The sequence below is a fragment of the Camellia sinensis genome, chromosome 13 (genome assembly GCF_055761805.1).
Source record: "Camellia sinensis isolate YWXY chromosome 13, ASM5576180v1, whole genome shotgun sequence".
Taxonomy (NCBI): Eukaryota; Viridiplantae; Streptophyta; class Magnoliopsida; order Ericales; family Theaceae; genus Camellia; species Camellia sinensis.
Window position 1 is genome coordinate 64,308,903 of NC_138973.1, and position 21,979 is coordinate 64,330,881.

The 21,979-nt window shown below is 39.9% G+C and overlaps 1 protein-coding gene across 1 annotated transcript; it reads left to right on the forward strand.

Moving 5' to 3' along the window:
* The first annotated feature begins 472 nt into the window (after positions 1 to 472).
* On the forward strand, positions 473 to 18,735 carry LOC114262050 (uncharacterized protein At4g22758). Its single transcript, XM_028202391.2, has 3 exons — positions 473 to 1,006; positions 2,763 to 2,970; positions 18,226 to 18,735. The coding sequence occupies exons 1-3, from the start codon at positions 704 to 706 to the stop codon at positions 18,522 to 18,524; spliced, it is 810 nt and encodes a 269-aa protein (XP_028058192.2). The 5' UTR covers positions 473 to 703; the 3' UTR covers positions 18,525 to 18,735.
* The last annotated feature ends 3,244 nt before the right edge of the window (positions 18,736 to 21,979 follow it).

Genomic DNA, 21,979 nt, shown 5'->3' on the forward strand with positions numbered 1-21,979 from the left:
GTGTTATATTTAAATTTTAAATATTTATAGATAATGGAATCGTGAATTCAACTCGAATCAACCCCAAGAATGTTGGGTTGGATTAGGTTAGTTTTAGTGCATTATTATTTTTTATTTTAAAAATCAAACTCCATAGAATTTCTCAAAATTGCAACATAAAAAAAAGAAAGGATAAATTAAAAATATATTTTTTGAAATTTAATTAAAATACGAATCGTTCTCGGTGGTTCTAAAAATTACATTCTATCCGTTGAGGTTTCTAATTTCATGACAAATTGCTCACTTTGTTAATAAATCATCATTCAATTAACAGTTTTTGATGATATTATAAATGTTTCAGTTAATAATTTATATAATTTTATTATTGTATAAGAGAGTAATTATAAATTTTATTTTTATAATTAATTTTGTTAAATAAATTTTTTTAACATGAAGGATTTATAATTTTCCTAATTACAACACACAATTTGTATTTTAAGTTTACCCAAAAAAGAAAATAAGAGCGAGAGACGAGTGCGTAGATACAAAGTGAGAGACAAGAGTGCACAGATACAACATTCGCACGCAACCAACCAACACAACTACCTACCTTCATCCCAACAAAGAAACTTCCTCACCTCCTTCCTCCCTGCCTCCGTATAATAAAACAACACTTCACCTATACACACACACATCCCACCACCATCTCTATATATATACATATATGCCGGAGGAGAGAAGACTACGGCGGAGAATTCCGGTGTCGAAGCGAAAATTCAGACCGGCACAACCCTCACCGTGGCCTCGCCGGCGAACTCCGTCGGCGACTGGACAGTTGTCGAAGAAGACTTCGAGACCCATCGAGATTTTACAGAGATGCAACTCCGAGCCAACTCTGCGGACTGACGACGACAATCGGAATCTGACGACTCCTCCGGACTCCGTCCTTTTTCGTCCCATGACTTGTGCGGACGTCTTCTCGTCTGCTGACTATTTGCCCCTTCTTCAATCTCCTCAAAAATTCGAGGTACTTTCAATTTCTCATTCTTTGATTGGGCCTGATTTGGTAATCAAAATGTTAAGGATTGTTTGGTTGCATTAATGGATTAAAATATAGAAATATTTGATTTAAAAATAAGTTGTCATGCAAATGGGGCAAAATCTTTTTCCAATGTTTTGCTACGTGATTAGTTAATTAATTTTTGTAAAGTTGGAAAAACCTTAAATTATAGATTATAACTTAATATATTATAAATTATGACTTTAATCAGAAGTCTATTTGATGTAACTGTTAGATTATAGATTTAAGTTGTTAAGTAATGTTTATTAAATAAGTTATGAAATAACTTTTTTAATTAATTTTTATTTTTTATTATTTATTACTTGTTTACATTTCTCATAAAAAAAAAAATAATAATAATCTATAACCTATTTAAATCTTTTTCTGTTTTAAAAAAAATAAAAAAATCTAAAAATATAATTGTAAATTAACAAACACCCCCAAAATCTATCGATTCTTATTTTCTACATTTGAATATAGAATTCCGGTCCCTACATCTTTGTGGGGTCGCCTTTGTAATTTAATTAAACTTATTTTACTCAAATTTCAAGTTGATCATTTTGGAATTTACAGAATTCTAAATCTGTTATTTTTCCTATAAAAGCTAAAAATCAATTTTTTTTTTTTAAAGATTATCTCAAGTTCACCATCTCAATTTTAGAAAGCGTTTGCACCTGGTGGATTCATTTTTAGGCTAACTTTGATAATTCAAATCATTTATATTTTATGATTTGTTTAGTAGAATATTTATACAAAAAAATTATGATAATTAAATATCGATGGCTATATGTTTGAATCTTATTTGTATTACAAAAAATAGATAATTATTCTTGAAATTAGAATGGTCATCTATTTATTAAAAATAAATGTGATTCGAAATATAACTATTAATGTTCGATCATCTTATTTTTTTGCATGTTTATTCTATTTAAGAATTTTTAAAAAGTAAACGATTCAAATCACTAAGATCAACTCCGAAATGAGGCTATCAAATCCAAATGCCCTCTTAAGTTATATGGGTTGAGATCACTTAGGTCAACCTCAAAATGGGGCTACCAAGTTCAAATGTCCTCTCAAATTAGATGGCCAACTAGAGAGAATTCAATTTTTTTTTTCCTTTTCTTTTAACAAAACATTTTAGAAGTCTCTAAAAATCAAACCTCTCGCTGGATTTTCCAAATATTACATTTTATTGATATGCGTGATTTGTCGGTAACCATGAATTTTTAGAGTTATTATTGGACTTTTTCAAATATTACATTCTATTTATATTTGTGATTTGTCGATGACTGTAAATTTCTAAAATTTACTTGATGAAAATGTAATTCTACTTTAGGAAAGCTCATTGTCAAAAAATAAAATACAATAATGATAATAAAATTATTATGGAAACATGATCATCATCTTATGCTCTCTTTTAATTTTATTTACCAAATTGAAAAAATATAAAAACATTGAACTAAGTAACATTACAATTTGTACCAATATGTGACTATCACAAAAAATAAAAATAAAAATAAAATATGCTAAATATCATCCATATGCTGTTTTTCATATCATATACTCTATACATTAAAACTATGTTTGAACCATGAATTGTAAGAAGAAAAAGAAATAAGAGAAAGGGAAGATAAATTAAATTTATTTATTTCATTTTCATTTGTTGGTTTCTCAAACACTGCCCCAAGTGTTGAAGCTAAGTGGCTATAATTTTGGAGTGCAGGGGTACAGTAAGGACTCGAAGGTGGTGGTGAATGTGATAGTTGAAGGAAGCCCCGGACCCATCCGGACTATGGTCAAATTGGGATCGAGCGTGGAGGAAACGATAAGGCTTGTCGTTAACAAGTACAGTGAAGAAGGTCGGAGTCCTCTGCTTCAAAAAAATTCTGCTTCAACCTTCCAATTATACCACTCCCACTTCAGTCTTGAAAGTAAGTACTTGGTTTATTTTTCTCTTTTGTTTATTTGTTGTTTGGTTCCAAGAAAATGAGGAAAAAATATTGAAAAAAATAAATACAGAAAATATTTTTACTGAAAATTGCTTATGCTTAGCAATAGGGCTGAGTAAGGAATCCGTGAAATCCGTAATCCGATCCAGTCCAGTCCAATCCGATAGGTTTGGATTGGTTTTTTGAATCCGCGGTTCGGTTCCGGATTGAAGAATTAAAAATCCGTAGTCCACGGATTGGTTCCGGATTGAACCCCACGGTTCCGGATTGGAACCGATCCGGACCGTATACAAATAGTCTATATTTTTATTATACATCCTCCCACATAGTATCTTCTCTTATTCTATATAAAATCTAAACTCAAACCTAAAACCGTATAATATCTTATTTTATTACTTTTGTTTGTATTTTCTTATGGTTGTTTAAATTCAAGAACAGTATGTCACTATTATAGAAAAACATGTTGCTATTATGGAAATGATATAGTGCTATGTTTATATTTTTATGAAATTAAAGTGTTATATATATATATATATATATATATATTTGTTATTTAATTATGTGAATCCGTGGTCCTAAACCGATCCAATCCGTATTTAAATGGATTGGTTCGGATTGGTTCCATGATTTAAACGGATTGGATTGGTTCCAATTTTTCAAAAACCGTAGATAACAGATTGGTCCTGGTTTTACCCCAATCCAGACCACGCTCACCCCTACTTAGCAATAAAGAAGAATGCTATGAAGATTATTTGCTTAGTAGAACCTTTTAGGAAGTTTCAAAAATAGTATCAAACTTCTACTTTTTGTATATATATATTTTTAGAAGAATTGCAAATCAGTTGAGATTTCACAAGATATTTACAAATTCGTAGAAAAATTTATAGTTTTTATTGTTAAAATTGATAAGATTTATCACTAATTTGATTTTTTTTTTTTTTTGAAAATCTATATTGAATTATAATTTCCTCTATATTTTTGAATATAAATTTATAATAGCAATGGTGGTGTTTGTATAATATAATCGTAACACTTACATAATATGTTTGACTTTAAAATGTTAAACGCCAAACTAATTATATATTTTTTTTAATTTTTGTATTTACTAAAGTTTGGTATATTGAAAAATAAAAGTTAAGGGAATTTTTTCCCCTAATCGATGGAAAATAAACTTATTTATTTTTCACTTTTAAAATGAAAAAAACATTTTACAAACTTCAATTTAACCATTGCTAACATATTACCACAACCACTAATACCTCCACCACCTCTGTCACTGTCACTATCACTGTCACTCCCACCACCATCAAACACATCAATTTTAAGAGTACAACTAAATATAAAAATTATTTTTAGTTGAAACAAATGAAACGGAACATTAAAATTAGATGATTTTTTACAACTCATACTATTTAGGGGGAAAATTGCTGGGTATTGTAAACCCTACCGGCCAAGAATTAAGCTTTCTTTGTAAATTTCTTTTGATGGTGACATTATGCAGCATCACCACCACCACCCTAGGATTCAAAACCCACTTTTATAAACTTCTCTTTTTTTGGATGGTGACCTTGTGCAACATCACCACCCGTGGAAAAAATTGATTATTATTATGTCAAACTTGGACATAACTTACATAGACTTCCACTACTTGCAAAACCGCCCAAAATGTAATAATTTGTCATTTTATTATAGTTTTTATTTTTTATTTTTTATTTTTATTTTTATCTTTTAGAGGCAGGGCATCTGTAGTGGGACTTTTAAACACTTGGTCCTAATTTTGCCAACAAAGATTGTTTGGCTCATGAGACTCCAAATTTCCAAAGTCAATTGTTCAGAAGTAGCTTTTCTCATCTTTAATAGACGACTCTGTCATATGAGTATGCCATTAATATGCTTGAAAATATGTTTATTATCTCATGAAAATAATGGGGCAATATATAAAGGAGGCTCACATCATAGCTTTCGTGTTCCACCCATCATAAATAATGGTGAAAATGAATGTCTGTTTTTGTATCACATGAAATTGTTGGTGTTATGAGCATGAGTCATGTGACATGTACCCATTGATTTCAGGTTCATGTGTTTTTTTCGATGCCTTCTACGTTATGAAAAATTATTAAATAATTGCAAAGAGTTATTTATGATTATGTTATAAATATTATGATTTTTGTTACGTTTTTGTAATGAGTAAAAAGTTATACATTTCTGTTAAAGAAAAATTATACGATTTGTGGTTCGTGCTATCAATTTTTGTTATTTATTTAATGAAAAAGGTTTATCAAATAGGGTTGTAAATGAGCTGAATTGGGTTGAATTGAGTGATGAGTTATTTTCACTTTTGAGGACATAAAAATTTAGTCTCTAAAACTCTTATATATTATATTGAATTAACAAATTAAAAAATATATATATATATATAATTTTTGGGAAAAATTGGGCCGAGCTGCGAGTTGGGCTTTAATTCCCAAAAACGCGAAGGACTAAGTAAAAAAGGCCGTAATGGTTACTCCGGCCCAGGAGAGCAAGGTTACTCCGGCCTAGGAGAGACAGAGTTACTCCGGCCCAAGGAGGTGGAATTACTTCGGCTTACGAAGTAACAGAGTTACTTCGGTTAGAGGATTGTAAAGTACTTCGGTTTGGGGAGCAACTTGAAGTTAGACCGGTCTTGAAGTTAGACCGGCCTTAGAGGTATACCGGTTTGAGAGTTATGCCGGTCGAGTCGTTGGTTCGGTCCGAACATACCACGGTTCATGTATGAGAGAACCGAGATATGATAGCATGAAGAAGAACCGAACAATTGTTAGTACGGCCTACTTTGTGGCTCGGCATAGCCATTTTTACTTCGGTCAAATAGAAGTTCGGCCATAAAGAGAACCATCCCACTTGGTTTAAGCAGTGAGGGAGGGTGTGAAAGGATAAGCATTATCCTTAAGAGTATGAATCCTAGGAGGACTCTGCATGGAGAAATACAAGTCCTACTAGGATTGTGCCATATGAAACTTATAAAAGCCACAAGCATCACCTTGGAGGAGGTAATTGAACACAATCTTTCTGAGAACTTAGAGCTTTGTCTACTTGTCAAGTTTTCTGACTTAGGCATCGGAGAGGTTTCCGGCACACACCTGCCGGCTAGCTCACGTTTGTGTTTTCAGGTAATAAAGCGACGTCGTACGGAGGAGCGTGGACTTGGTCAACAGGATTATACGAGGAGAATTATTTCCTCCCTGTACAATTGGCGCCGTCTGTGGGAAGAACAGACAAGAACAAAAACCTCTTGACTAAGCTTCTCCTTTCTCGCAAATCAATGGCACACATTGAAGACTTGCCACAGTCTGCCATCGACGGACTAACTCCAGAAGGGGGCGCAAGGCGTGAAGGATTACCTGCTGTCCCTCCCATGGCGGACTTGGAGCCCCAACAACATAATTCCAGGAGGAGTGGCAGGGGAAGGCGGAATGGCAGCCCTCGTCACTCTCCAAGTCCCGACAGACAAAGGAGGAGGATTGATCCTCAAGCCCTGGAAGATCGCGTAAAGGAACAGGATGAACTAATTCGAAGGATGGCGGCGGACATGGAGGCTTTGAAACGCCAGATGAAGACTAAAGATGTGGCGACAGGAGAGGGGCGCAAGCACAAGACGCCCCCTCGCCACTCAGAGAATCGTAGTAGGAATACTACACCCTCCCAAGGAGAGAGCAGAAGCCTCAGGACAGGCGACACTCACTCCTTATCTTCAAGGACTCGTCACTCCAGGTCTGAGAGGACGAGATCCGAAAGATCATACACTGAAGGAAGCACGTATTGGCCTTCACATTCACACCAAACCAGATCCAGACAAACAGAGCTGCCCAAGTCATCCGACTTACGAACCGTGCTAGAAGAAAAAGCACGATGCAAGGAGGATGCCAGGGCAAGAGATCCACACCGAGTTTCGGCCTTACAACGGTTGGCTCCTCGAACGCATGGAAGCGTCGAGGTTGGAATGCCAATACCGCGACCGGCCTACGAACCAACGGACAAGGCATTGGCAAGACTACAGACTTCGCCGTTTGTCCCAGCGATCGAAAACGCACCCCTACCGTCAGGCTTCCTTCAGCCGAAATTCAATACATATGAAGGGAAGACAGACCCGTATTCACACTTGAGCCACTTTCGCCAAGTCATGGCTGTGTACAGGCGAAACGAGGCCTTAATGTGCATACTCTTCCCATCAAATCTGGGCGACCTAGGCTTGACTTGGTTCGAAAAGCTCCCAGAGGGCAGCATAGCCTCCTGGGCCCAATTGGCAGAAGCGTTCGTAACAAGGTTTCGGACAAATACTAGAACACCGGTGGAGATAGACCAGTTACTCTCCATCGACATGGGTGAAAAAGAGACCCTCAGATCTTACAACAGTCGCTACTGGGAGACATTCAACCAGATTGGAGACTGCCCCACCAATCTCGCCATCGCGCAATATAAAAGAGGCCTACCAGTAGGGAACCGACTAAGAGATTCAATTACCATGATGCCACCCCTCACCATGGAGGCCCTGATGGAGAGAGTGCATCAGCACATCAGGGTAGAAGAGGATGGCGCACGTGCAAAAGCAAAAACTAGTACAACCACAATGCCAGAAAAGAAGACCTCAGCAAAGGTCAATACAGTAGATCGACAGAATAAAAGCGGGCGTGGCAGACGAGATAACGGAGAAGACCCAAACAAAAGATGGTTGAGAATCCGCACTGCCATAACAACGGTGTTCAAAAAACCAATATATCGGATTCTGAGCGAAATAAAAGACAAGCCTTTTGTCAAGTGGCCAGCCAAGCTAGGGGAAGGTCAAAAAAATTACGATGACAGATCACGGTGCACCTTCCACAAAGAAAAGGGGCACCGAACTGAGAATTGCACGCCACTGAGACAGCACTTGGAAGAATTGGTGGCAGCAGGCCACTTGGATGAATACATTGAAGGAGGAGCACAACCGACCCCCAAGATCATAATGACCATCCCAACAGAATGCCAATCGATGCACCACCTCAAGGCATTATCAATGTAATTCATGGAGTCTTTGAACCTGAGCGCGTATGCGAGCTCAGAGGTTCAATCAAGAAGGCTGAGCACTTTAGGGAAGTATTAAGTGCCCAACCTGCCATCAAGAAGGGGAGGACAGAGGCAACAAACGTCATGTCCTTTTCGGATAAGGACTTGGAACGAATTTACTGTCCCCATAATGATGCCCTGGTTGTCACTCTCCGAGTCAAGGATTTTGACGTCAAGCGGATTCGGATTGACCAGGGTAGTTCATGTGAGATCATGTATTACGACACATTCAAGCAACTAAAGCTGCAAGACAAAGACTTGGCACCTGCAGTTTCTCCCCTGATTGGATTCAACTCCATGCCAGAGTGGCCTGTCGGCAAAATAATCCTTCCAGTCAGAGCAGGAAGTGTAACAAAACAAGTGGAGTTCTGGATATTGAAGGTCCCCTCCACCTACAATATCATCCTGGGCAGAACATGGCTACATGCCATGCGTTCGGTAGCGTCATCATACCATCAGGTAATGCGATTCCCCAATGACGCCGGTATCATTGAAGAAGTCTATGGCGATCAGATCATGTCAAAACAGTGCTTCGCCACAGCGAATGGAAGCCGAGCTGCCAAAGGATACGTTCATTCGGTGGAAGAGCCAGAAAGTAATGAACTATTCGCGGATGTCGGCAAAGAGGCTGATCAGAAAGCAGTGGAAGACTTGGTGGAGGTAAAAATAGATGAGAAGAACCCGGATAAGTTCTTCTTGCTTGGCTCATCATTGTCCAGCGCTGAGAGATTAGAGGTCTTGGAATTCTTGACCTCCAATATCGAAGTGTTTGCCTGGACACCTTACGACATGCCAGGCATTGATCCAAACTTCATCAGTCACCAACTCAATGTCCACCCATCCGCCAGACCAGTCATTCAACGCACACGCAGATCGGCACTTCACCACGCCGAAATAGTGGCAGAAGAGGTAGGCAACCTGCTGGAAGCAGGAGCAATAAGAGAAGTGCACTACCCAAGATGGATCTCCAACACAGTCGTAGTGCCGAAAAAGAATGGTAAATGGCGTGTCTGCGTCGACTACAAAACAGTCAACAAGGCGTGCCCAAAAGATAGCTTCCCTCTACCAAGGATAGATCAACTGGTGGATCTAACGGCAGGGCATAACCGTCTTAGCTTCCTGGATGCATACAGAGGCTACCACCAGATCGCCATGCATGAACCAGACCAAGAGGTCACCTCCTTCACAACACCAAGGGGGTTATATTGCTACAAGGCCATGCCCTTTGGCCTAAAGAACGCTGGGGCGACATTCCAAAGGATGGTCACCAAGATGTTCGAACCCTTGTTAGGCAGAACAATGGAGACTTACATCGACGACATGGTGGTCAAAAGCAAGGATGAGAAAGACCATCTTAAAGACCTAGGCGAGATGTTCCAGATCCTGAAGAAACACAAGCTGCGCCTCAATGCGTCCAAATGCGCATTCGGAGTTGGATCTGGCAAATTCTTGGGCTTCCTGGTGACCAACCGAGGTATAGAAGCAGACCCCTCTCAAATCAAAGCAATCCAGGAGCTGGAGAGACCAAACTCAGTCAAAGAAGTGCAGCATCTCACTGGTATGGCGGCTGCACTCAACCGGTTCATAAGCAGATCGTCGGACAGACTACGACCGTTCTTCCAAGCTTTAAAGGCCAAGTTTGAGTGGGATGAAGAATGCGACCGAGCTCTGGAAAGCTTGAAGGAATACATGTCTTCCCCACCACTACTTGTTACTCCAGTACCTGGTGAAGAACTCTTTTTGTACCTGGCAGTCTCTCAACACGCAGTCAGCGCAGTGTTGGTTCGTGCAGAAGGAATACAACACTTGCCCATCTTTTATGTCAGCAAGACATTGTTGGGAGCCGAAACAAGGTACTTGCCGTTGGAGAAATTAGCATTAGCATTAATGATGGCATCCAGAAAATTAGCGCACTACTTTCACGCCCACACCATAGTCGTCCTCACAGCCTTTCCACTAAAAACTCTATTTGAAAGGGCGAACTTTAGTGGGCGAATCTTAAAATGGGCAGTGGAGTTGGGACAATTCGACATTAAGTTCCAACCCAAGACCGCAATAAAAGCCCAATCTCTGGCAGACTTCGTCGCAGAGTTTACTCCTGGAAGTCATCATATCTGCCCAGTCGACCTAACTGACACAACCGAACTAGGGACGGAAGTTGACGCCGGAATAGCGCAACCCCTAGTGGAAGGTAGTCAATCAAGCACAAAGGCAGACCATACTAAGGACAAAAAGGAAGAGCCAAACAAAGGCTCACCAGCAGTTCAAACAGAGGACGAAGGGCAGACAGCCAACCTGGACTTTGAAGAAAACATCATTCCTAACCTCACGACATCATCTGATCCTTCCACTTGCTGGAAACTATTCGTTGGAGAGATGTGGAAGCTCTTTGTGGATGGAGCATCCAACCAACATGGTGCAGGGCTTGGCATAGTCCTCATCTCTCCAGACGGCCTGGTTATAGAGCAAGCAATCAACATTGGCTTCCCAGCATCCAACAATGAAGCGGAGTATGAGGCGCTTCTCGCAGGACTCAACTCAGCACACTTCATGAAAGCAACCGAAATAATGGTATACAGTGACTCTCTGCTGGTGGTAAACCAAATTTCTGGCGAATACGAAGCAAAGGACGATAGAATGGCCAAGTACCAAGAGTTAGTCAGAACAGAGATCAAGAAGTTTGATGTGGTAAGGATAAAACAAATTGGCAGGGAGGAAAACAGCCGAGCGGATGAGCTAGCAGGCCTGGCCTCAATGGCAGATACATCAATCCCTCATCCATTACTCATCGACTTCTTACCAAGACCAAGCATAGAAGACCCCGAAGCAGAAGAAGTATGTTGCACAGAATTAGGCCCTTCTTGGATGGATCCCATCATCCTGTTCCTAAAAGACGGCATCCTACCAGAAGAGAAAAAAGAAGCCAACAGAATAAGGGCAAAGTCGCAGCGATTTTGGCTATCTCCATCATTGGCATTATACAAGAAGTCATTCTCTGGGCCTTACCTCAAGTGCGTTCATCCCAGCAAAGTAGAAGCATTCCTGTTCGAAATACACGAAGGGGTGTGTGGAAGTCATCAAGGGGGAAGGTCGCTCGCTTACAGGGCTATTTCGCAAGGATATTGGTGGCCATATATGCAAGCAGACTCAGAGAAATATGTGAAGAAGTGTGAAAAATGCCAGAAATTCGCACACCAAATACATCAACCAGCAAGAGAACTCCTACCCTTAACTAGCCCATGGCCTTTCGCAATATGGGGCTTAGACATAGTAGGACCACTTCCACCAGCACCCGGGGGTAGAAAATTCTTTCTCGCAGCAACAGACTACTTCACAAAGTGGGTGGAAGCAGAAGCATTGGCATCAATCAAAGAAAAAGATGTGAAGAAGTTTGTCTGGCAGAATATCATCACTCGGTTTGGCATACCAAAAGCACTGATCTCAGACAATGGAACTCAGTTCGACGGCAGAATCTTCAGAAGCTTTTGTGAAGAATACAAGATAGAGTTCTACAATTCCACGCCGGCATATCCTCAAGCGAATGGACAAGCTGAAGCATCGAATAAAGTTGTCTTGGATGGACTAAAGAAAAGGCTAGAGAAAGCAAAAGGCAAGTGGGCGGATGAACTTCCTCACGTCTTATGGGCTTACCGCACCACACCTCGGCGATCAACCGGAGAAACACCATTCTCCTTAGCCTATGGAATGGAGGCAGTGATCCCACTAGAAGTTGGCCTCCCCACAATTCGAAGCGAAAATTTTGATCCAGACTTAAATGGAGAAGCCATAGCCTTAGAACTCGACCTTGCAGAAGAAAGAAGAGAAAGAGCACTAATCCACATCGCCTCATACCAACGAGAGTTAATCAGAAAATACAGCAAAAAGGTTCATCCAAGACAATTCAAAATTGGGGACTGGGTACTACGCAAAGTAATGGGAAACACCTTGGTCCCAGGAGACGGCAAGTTAGGCCCAAATTGGGAAGGTCCTTATAAGGTGGTTGGGTTAGCAGGCAAAGGGGCATACCACCTAGAAGACAAGGATGGCAAGGCAATCCCTAGGCCATGGAATACGGCCAATCTCAAGATATTTTACTTTTAGCTTTTCTTTTTCAAACATATAATTTTCTCTTCCTTCAATAAAATGAGAAATTCTTTTTAGCACAAGTTACTCTTTGTAAAAAGTTAGCTTTCAAGACTCAAGTATATTGCAAGCATTCTATTCTAAGTTAGCTGGAAAAACTAACTTAGAGGTTGGCTGGATTAAACCAACACCCTTCCTAAGCCCAGGATTAGGATCCAGACTGCAGGACGTTTGGTCAGAATAACCAAACATTATTCTAAGTTAGCTGGAAAAACTAACTTAGAGGTTGGCTGGATTAAACCAATACTTATTACTCTTCAGCCGAAGTAAGGGTAAGGCTGAAGAGTGGTTGGCTGGAATAAACCAACTCTTGTTACTCTTCAGCCGAAGTAAGTGTATGGCTGAAGAGTGGTTGGATGGAATAAACCAACTCTTGTTGCTCTTCAGCCGAAGTAAGGGTATGGCTGAAGAATGGTTGGCTGGAATAAACCAACTCTTGTTACTCTTCAGCCGAAGTAAAGGTAAGGCTGAAGAGTGGTTGGCTGGAATAAACCAACTCTTGTTACTCTTCAGCCGAAGTAAGTGTATGGCTGAAGAATGGTTGGCTGGAATAAACCAACTCTTGTTACTCTTCAGCCGAAGTAAGGGTAAGGCTGAAGAGTGGTTGGTTGGAATAAACCAACTCTTGTTACTCTTCAGCCGAAGTAAGTGTATGGCTGAAGAATGGTTGGCTGGAATAAACCAACTCTTGTTACTCTTCAGCCGAAGTAAGTGTATGGCTGAAGAGTGGTTGGCTGGAATAAACCAACACTTGTTACTCTTCAGCCGAAGTAAGTGTATGGCTGAAGAGTGGTTGGCTGGAATAAACCAACTTTTGTTACTCTTCAGCCAAAGTAAGTGCAAGACTGAAGAGTGGTTGGCTGGAATAAACCAACACTTGTTACTCTTCAGCCGAAGTAAGTGTATGGCTGAAGAGTGGTTGGCTGGAATAAACCAACTCTTGTTACTCTTCAGCCGAAGTAAGTGTATGGCTGAAGAGTGGTTGGCTGGAATAAACCAACACTTGTTACTCTTCAGCCGAAGTAAGTGTATGGCTGAAGAGTGGTTGGCTGGAATAAACCAACTCTTGTTACTCTTCAGCCGAAGTAAGTGCAAGACTGAAGAGTGGTTGGCTGGAATAAACCAACACTTGTTACTCTTCAGCCGAAGTAAGTGTATGGCTGAAGAGTGGTTGGCTGGAATAAACCAACTCTTGTTACTCTTCAGCCGAAGTAAGTGTATGGCTGAAGAGTGGTTGGCTGGAATAACCCAACACTTGTTACTCTTCAGCCGAAGTAAGTGTATGGCTGAAGAGTGGTTGGCTGGAATAAACCAACTCTTGATACTCTTCAGCCGAAGTAAGTGTATGGCTGAAGAGTGGTTGGCTGGAATAAACCAACTCTTGTACTCCTCAACCGAAGTAAGCATATCGGCTAAGGAGTGGTTGGCTGGTAAGCGTAGTTTAAAAGCCAAAACCGAAGTAGAAATTGGTGTAATAGAAGACATTACAAATGCAAGCATACACACAACAACCGGAATAAGAGTTGCGTAAAATTTTCATTCAAAGAAAAAGTCATTACAAACGAGTGTAGTTCGGTTACAAAGAAAAAGAATACAAAGTCAAGCGAAAAGTTCATCAATTTCAGCATCAAAAGCCGCATCATCGCTAACTCGAAGACCGGTCTCAAGAGGAAGCTCACTCTCGGCTGCCATGATTCCTTCGGTTGGAACCACGTCTTCATTCGGCTGTTCGTTAGGATGGTCCTCTACCATGGGTTCCAACCAAAGTGATGGGTCGGCACCAACAACCGGAATGTCTTCAGGAGCAGAGGAGTCATCAGTGTCAGAGTCCTCCAGGAACTCTTGTTGCAAGGCATCTGCATACGCCGCAAGAGACTTCGGTATAAAGTACGCTGGAGGGTCGAAAACCTCGGTCTGTTCATCATGACCGAGCTTCTCCACAGCCGCCCTCCAGCCGCACTTGAAGAAAAGCTCCTTGGCGGCGTCGCATTGTTTGACATAGGCCTCATCTGCCTCCTTGTAACCTCGCTTGTACCCCTCCTTTTCGGCCGCCTCCATGTTCTTTTTTAGTTCGTTTATTTCGGCGTCTTTTCTCTTCTCTAGCTTCAGCAGCTCGCGCAGATATTTGTCTTTCATTACAATGGCCGCTTTTTGCTTCTCCGCTTCAGCCGAATTAACCAGCTCGGCAAGTCGGCCGTTCTCCGCTTGAAGCTCGGTCATTCTCCTTTTGGCCTCCACTAGTTCGGCCGCCTTCGCTTCGGCTTCCGCCATCGCTTGCCTTGTGGTCTTGCGGAGTTCTTGGACTTTCCTATAAGTGATATTGTTCTTTTGCAAGGCTTGGCAAAACAAAGATTTCTCCTCAGCCGAAGTAAAAGTTGGAAAAATTTTAGACAGAAAAAAACAACAGAGCTACTTACCAAGATCATGGACTTGGAAGCAGACCGAATTGATTTCATTTCGGTGTTCAGCTGCTTCAAGTGGTGCTCCATGTCCTTGGGGAGGCACACACTTTTGGCCAGATTAAAGGCCAATTGGTGGTCTTTTTCAGCCACCACCGAGTCAGTAGCTTTGATAGTTCGGTCGTTAAAGGTCAGCGGCGGAACCCACTTCGGAGATTCAGCTCGGTCGGTTTGCTCTGGTTGGGGGGCAGGATGAGGACTTTGGGGGACGGATTCGACCTCATCAACAAGTTGCTGTTCGGTTGACGTAGATCGGGCGCGTTTGGAAGGGCGAGATGAAGAAGGCCGTTGTGAAGGAAGGGCCACGACGACGGGCTGCACCTCAGTAGTTGGTGTTACTTCGGCCCTGGTTGTTGCGGTCAGGAGGGCCCTAACTCTGCTTTTCTTTGCCATTTCTTCTTCAGCTGTTAGTGGGACAAGTCTTATCTCGGGCAAAGTTGGGTCCGGTTCTGGGTCTTCCTCAAGAACAAAATCGGTTACCTTTGCTTTTCGGCGACCGCTGTACCGGTAGGTCGGTTCAAAGTTCAGAAGCTTAGCCCAACTCCTTTCTTGACACCGTAGTGCGGCTCGCAAAATCGCAAGGTTGGGATAGCTATATAGAGAACGGAGGTGGGCAAAATCTGCAAAAAAGAGAAGTGTTAGTTCGGTCAATGGACTGAAGAACCGAAATACAATGCAAGGAAGAAAACCGAAGTTAAATTACCAGGCTCTCTCATTTTCCAATTTATAGGTCGGCCAGGAATTTGAGCTTGAAAATCCTCAAAGTTCCCAGAGACCCAAAAGAAATCATCATCATTAAGATCTTTGTCCGGAGTGTGTTTAATTATCTTCTCTCGACGGCAGCGAATTCTAAGGTAATAGACCCACCCAGCATTCTTTGAACCAATAGAGTATTGATGAAAGATCTCGGCCAGACCAAGATTTAGTCCGGTTTGGTGGTTTAATGCGGCTATTCCCATTATAATACGATATGTATTGGTGGACAGTTGGGTGGGGCACAACCTAGTCTGTCTAAGAAATTCACAGATTAGCGGTTGGACAGGAAACCGTAGTCCGGTTTCTATTATGGATTGAAGGGTAAAAGGGACGAAGCCTTCATTGTCCCAGGGAGTAGCATCTTTCTTGGCCAACACCAGTTGGACATCATCAGGAATCTGGTAATCTTGCCTAAATTCGGCCATGCCACCAGGGGTTTCGACTAAATATCTATACTTACCCATTTGTTGTATAATTTATGAATAAATTATTTCGGTACAAAAATTAGGCTCAGTAGCTCGGTTGAGCACACGCAGGAATGCCTGGGCAACCTAAGTCTGCAAGGTAGAAAACAAAGGGGTTAAGCACAGATCGTTGGACCGCGCTACAAATTATAAGCAAGATATGCAAATCCTACTTCGGCTTAGTGGGCTGGTTCTACCTCGGTTTATCAAAAGGTTTGTTAGTTCGGTCTTGAGCAGATTAGACCGGTTTATCGTCTAGGGGCAGCTTTCTGAGTTCGGTTTAAAAAACTAAGAAAGCTGGTCTAGCCCCAAGGCCTAAATCAGTTGTGGAATGAATAAAGTTACTTCGGTTAAGCTTCTAGGGGCGGCTTTCTGAGTTCAGTTTAGGAACCAAGAAGACCGGCTTGGCCCCGAAAGCTCAGTTCGGTTGACAACCGAAGTTCCTAGTTTCCTATACTCAAAATGTGGTGGTCTTATTTCGGCCAAAGTGAGTCAGGCTCTGGTAACCCATTGAGGCTTTTAAATTCTAGTTCGGTTCTTGACTACAGAGATCTACCTGTGGGAGCAAACAGGATCCTAGTTCGGTTACCATGTGATTTTGGATCTAGGGCTGGTTTTCTACATAATAGTTCATACATACATGGAGTTCTACTGGTTTCTTCATAAAAATCCAGAAGCAAAGCGGCAAATGAAAGAAAATGTTTGCAAAAAACATACAAAACAAAGCTATGCAGATACGAAAGCGAAACAGAACAAGAAGGAAAGAGAATTTGCTTACCAGGTTAAAGAAGAAGGGACTAAAGTTGAAAATCTGTTGCAGTAAAAAGAAGAACTCGAGCAGCAAGAAAGCAGAGAGAGAGGATGAAGGAATAGTAAAAGTGAAGATACCCTAGCCTCAGGGATTACTTTTGTTAGAGAGCCCAAAATTTGGGCGGGAACTGTTTCAAGATCACAAAGCACGAAGACGGCGTGACAGCCGTCCTTAACCAATCAAAAAATGCCACGTGTCATAAGAATGGGAAGCGTTACAGACACTATGATTGAAGAGACGTTTTTGACCGCACAAAACAGGGGCCCTGAGTAAAATTAGCTCGACTGAAAAATTCGAGGGTTTTTAGCTCGGCTGGAACAGCTTAAAATGACGTCAGCTCGGCTGATGGACTGGTAATCCCAATCATGCTATGCAGATGGAATTAAGGGGCAATTGAGAGGGTAATTTTTGGGAAAAATTGGGCCGAGCTGCGAGTTGGGCTTTAATTCCCAAAAACGCGAAGGACTAAGTAAAAAAGGCCGTAATGGTTACTCCGGCCCAGGAGAGCAAGGTTACTCCGGCCTAGGAGAGACAGAGTTACTCCGGCCCAAGGAGGTGGAATTACTTCGGCTTACGAAGTAACAGAGTTACTTCGGTTAGAGGATTGTAAAGTACTTCGGTTTGGGGAGCAACTTGAAGTTAGACCGGTCTTGAAGTTAGACCGGCCTTAGAGGTATACCGGTTTGAGAGTTATGCCGGTCGAGTCGTTGGTTCGGTCCGAACATACCACGGTTCATGTATGAGAGAACCGAGATATGATAGCATGAAGAAGAACCGAACAACTGTTAGTACGGCCTACTTTGTGGCTCGGCATAGCCATTTTTACTTCGGTCAAATAGAAGTTCGGCCATAAAGAGAACCATCCCACTTGGTTTAAGCAGTGGGGGAGGGTGTGAAAGGATAAGCATTATCCTTAAGAGTATGAATCCTAGGAGGACTCTGCATGGAGAAATACAAGTCCTACTAGGATTGTGCCATATGAAACTTATAAAAGCTCACAAGCATCACCTTAGAGGAGGTAATTGAACACAATCTTTCTGAGAACTTAGAGCTTTGTCTACTTGTCAAGTTTTTCTGACTTAGGCATCGGAGAGGTTTTCGGCACACACCTGCCGGCTAGCTCACGTTTGTGTTTTCAGGTAATAAAGCGACGTCGTACGGAGGAGGGTGGACTTGGTCAACAGGATTATACGAGGAGAATTATTTCCTCCCCGTACAATATATATATTTATTAAAATTTCAAACAAATCTCAAACAATTTTAATCAAGTTGATTATAAGTTAGCTTGAGTAGCTTAGTTTTTTACACAATTCTATAATGCATAATTTTATCAATCCAAGTTCGAACTAAACTTCACTAACAGAGTCTCAAAACATTTTCAATTTTGATTTATTTACAAAGAAATTCATTTTCAAACAAATTTTCAATGAGTCGAACTCAAATAGCTCAGTTTATGTTATACAGCACCAAATATAAAATATTTTTATCATTATTATTGAATTTTGAATTGGTGGTACAGGTTTGAATAAATCAGATGTGATCGGAGATGTGGGTAGCAGAAGTTTCTACCTTCGAAAAGGCATTAATGGCGACTGTAGTAATAGTAGTAGTAGCAGCAGCAACGAAGGAGAGATGGTGGAATCTGCAGCATTTTTCACTTCAGAAATGGTTTCATCATCAACAGAGATCATTCCTGCTACACCCACTACTCCTTCTCCTCTCTCCTTCCTCCAAGCCTTCATTGCTCGGAACATCAATATCATCATAAGAACAACATGTAAACTTTGGAGGCTTTTGGGTTGCCTGCATTGTAGTTGAATAATTAACATGTAATTTATGAGTTTTTTACTTGCACAAAAATCAATCACAGAATGTTATCGATTCTGTGTTATAAACCCACCCACCATTAGAGTAACACTACATTATATATCAGTATCTTAGTCTCATCCGCAACAACTCTCCTATTTTTCTAGTGTAAATCCCCTTTCCTAGTATTTGTGGATATCCTAACTACTCTCATTTTTTTGCCTCCTCAAGTCTTTTTAGTTTAATATTTCTATATAAATACCTTTATTTGTTGAGTAAGGTAGTTTATTCAGTAGTAATGAAACATCATTTGATTGTTTGCATATTGGTTTGGAGCACCACATAAAATTGTAAGGCAATTTATACTTGTCTTTCTTATAATTTGCCTTTTATCTTTGATTTTTTTTTTTTTTTAAACATTATGTCTAGTCTAATTGATAATATCACTTTAAAAATTAGACTGAAATCAATAGGTAGAATAATTCATTCATTTTTCTCAAAGTGATTGAGGGTAGTGTTTAATTTAAAACGATCTATTTCATTTTGAAATGAACAATTTTGTCCTTGATTTCTCCAATTTTTTAGTAAATGATATCAATTGGATTAAATTGGAACAATATAAAAAATTAAAATTGTGGTATTATATGCACCAATTAGTGTACTAACTAGTATACCAACACTAGTTATGACATTATTATTGACTCTACTCATTAATCACATTACAAATATCAAAAATCTCTTAAATTATGCCACATCATCAATTAGTACACTAGTTAATACATTAATTGGTGCATATAGCATTATTTAAATTAAAAGGCAAAATTAATACAACTAAAATTACAAGAATTAAATTGATATGAGTTAAAACACAAGGACCATAAGTATGATTTTTCCAAAATTATATGTTTGTATAATACCACTCATAAAATAAATGTATGCTTGTTGGTTGCGATGATGGCCGAGGAGTAAATATTAAATATAATATCATTGGTGTTATCATCTATATAATAAGGGGAGAAGGTTTTTGAAAATGTATAAAATGTATGTGAAATACATTTTGATCCAATGGCTGAGATTAATTCCAAGTTTATATCAATGGTTCAGATCAATGGATCTCCCGCCCAAACAACTCTTTGCTCTCTCTCCCACGTCTAAGCTAAACACATCTGCTCGACACATTCTCTCTCATCCTCCTCCTCCTCCCAACAGCATTTTCTTCACACTTTTCTTCTCTATGGCTTATTACCTCCTTCATCGTTAGCGCGATCAGATCCGATCCTCCACCCATCTCCACGTCGTCACTCTCTTTGAACTTGCTGCCATCGCCTCCCTCATCGCTTCCTTCATCTACCTCCTCGATTTTTTCGACATTGGTTTCGTCCAATCCTTCATCACCTGTGCTTCTCACGACCGCTTCATCCTCAAAGAAGATCGCTGCCTCCTCTCTTGCTCCTCCTCCGCCTTTGCCGTTCTTCATTGCACTGTCCCCCTCCTGTGCCCAAACTGATGGATCTGCCGCATGTGAATCGTCAAATCGGTGTGATTTGGGTCTGGGTGCATGAGTGCTGTTTTTCAACTCTTTGATCTCCATCAGTTTCAGTTTGTATTGCACCAACAAGTACCCACTTTTAAGCCTGATCTTGACGCTTTTCTTCCTGAAGAACACACTCTCCTCAAAGGTAACTTTCTCTCTCTCTCTCTCTCTCTCTATCTCTCTCCATGGGAGCAAATGTTTTCCTAAATAATTTTGGAGACAATGTTTCTGCAAGAGAATTGCAATATCTGTTTTTCTCCAGCTCACAGCACATGCACACCATTCTGTTGTGTTTCCCCCCCTCCCTCAGGTGCTCCTTCTACTATTTTGAATTTTTGAAATCCAGTAGAACCTCAGTTGTTTTCTGGTGATTCTATCCCCCTCTGTTAAATTGAAAATTAATTTCTGTGATGTGAATATATTGTGGTATTGAATATGATGTGAATATAATTTCTGTTAAATTGAAAATGAATTTCAGGGTTATTTTAGTTGTTTTCAAGGTGTGATGTGAATATATTGTGGTATTGAATAAATTTGGCCCTTTTAAAGTTTTTTAAGTTGTCCTTTTCATTCTTTTTATTTGTAATAATCTGGAAAATGTAGTTTAACTTTGTTTTAGTGTGTATTGTTTGCTCTGTTTTGGTTTTAGTTGGTGAAATTTGTCCTCAACTTAAGAAGGTCTTGATGGAATTGGTTTGGGAAAAGTTTCATTTGAAGTTAGAGTTTTGAATTGGTTTCATCTAAGTACTTTTTAACTGTTGACAATGTAACGTTCAAGGTACCTTTAATTTTGAACTTTTTTTTTTAAATAAAAAAAAAAGAAGCTTTATTTAAATTCTAAAATAGAAATTATTTATTTATCCAATCTTTTATTTGTTACTGACACGAAACTGAACCCTATTCTCTTCCAACAGACACTTCCTTGCTATTTTTCAACTGCAGGCCTCTGGAACTGTGTGCCAAGGTGAATCATCACCATTGCTTTGCAATATGCATACCATATCTCTTACATTTTGTTAGTTTGGCTGAGATCATTCCGAACTTTAGATCCAACGGTTAAATAGATAAGTTGGACAATGTGTTGTTGCCTAGACTTTCGTTTCTGAGATAAGTCACCCTCACCAACTAGCTAATGATGAACTGTGAAGTCCATAAGCTAATATGTCAATTAACTCTCAGTTAAATAAAACTAGAAGTATTTTGTTTGTTGTTTTTCTCTCATTTGGCATTGCCATTGCCATTGCCTAATAAAATGAGCAACCATCATAATGTGAGTAGAATATATAAAACTTGGGATAACAACCATATCAATACATTCTCTCTCTATATTTTTGTGTGTAGAAAAAGACATCATGCTGCATTTTGTGAAGTTACAACCGATGACGAACATGGTTATAATATAAGCTAAATGGTAAAATTTTCAAAAATGCTATCGAGTTTCCCATATTTTAATTGTACACTGTAAATAATTATAAGCATTCTATTTGGAGGGATAAATGGTTGTTGGAGGCTACACAAGACCTGGGAATGAATCATGGAATAGTAAAATAACAGAAGGTGATTAACATTTATATGGTAATGGAAAATAATTCATGGTTATAATACTAGATTTGCTAACAAACTTCAAATAATTAATTCTTTCTCTCTCTAATTATTTATTGCAGAGCTGGAATATCTCACAGCATTCTATTTTGTTTTTTTTAAATGGATTGGTTTTCTTTTGGTAAATATATTATTTATTGCTTGATTGCTTGATTTTACTTTATCTTTTGATTTGTTTGCTTGCCAGGAAATCTTGAGATGATTTTTGGATCTCAATGCTTGAGATTAGTAAAAACGGACCTCTCTTTCTCGTAGTCGCCATTGAGACTTCTCTATCATATTTCTTTGTAATCAAACTTATAGTTTTAGTTTAGAATTAAGTTTCACTTAT

Coding starts and splice junctions, on each gene's coding strand:
- LOC114262050 (XM_028202391.2), top strand. CDS start 704: ATGCCGGAGGAGAGAAGACTACGGCGGAGAATTCCGGTGTCGAAGCGA. Junction 1,007..2,762: donor AATCTCCTCAAAAATTCGAG/GTACTTTCAATT, acceptor TTTGGAGTGCAG/GGGTACAGTAAGGACTCGAA. Junction 2,971..18,225: donor CTCCCACTTCAGTCTTGAAA/GTAAGTACTTGG, acceptor TTGGTGGTACAG/GTTTGAATAAATCAGATGTG.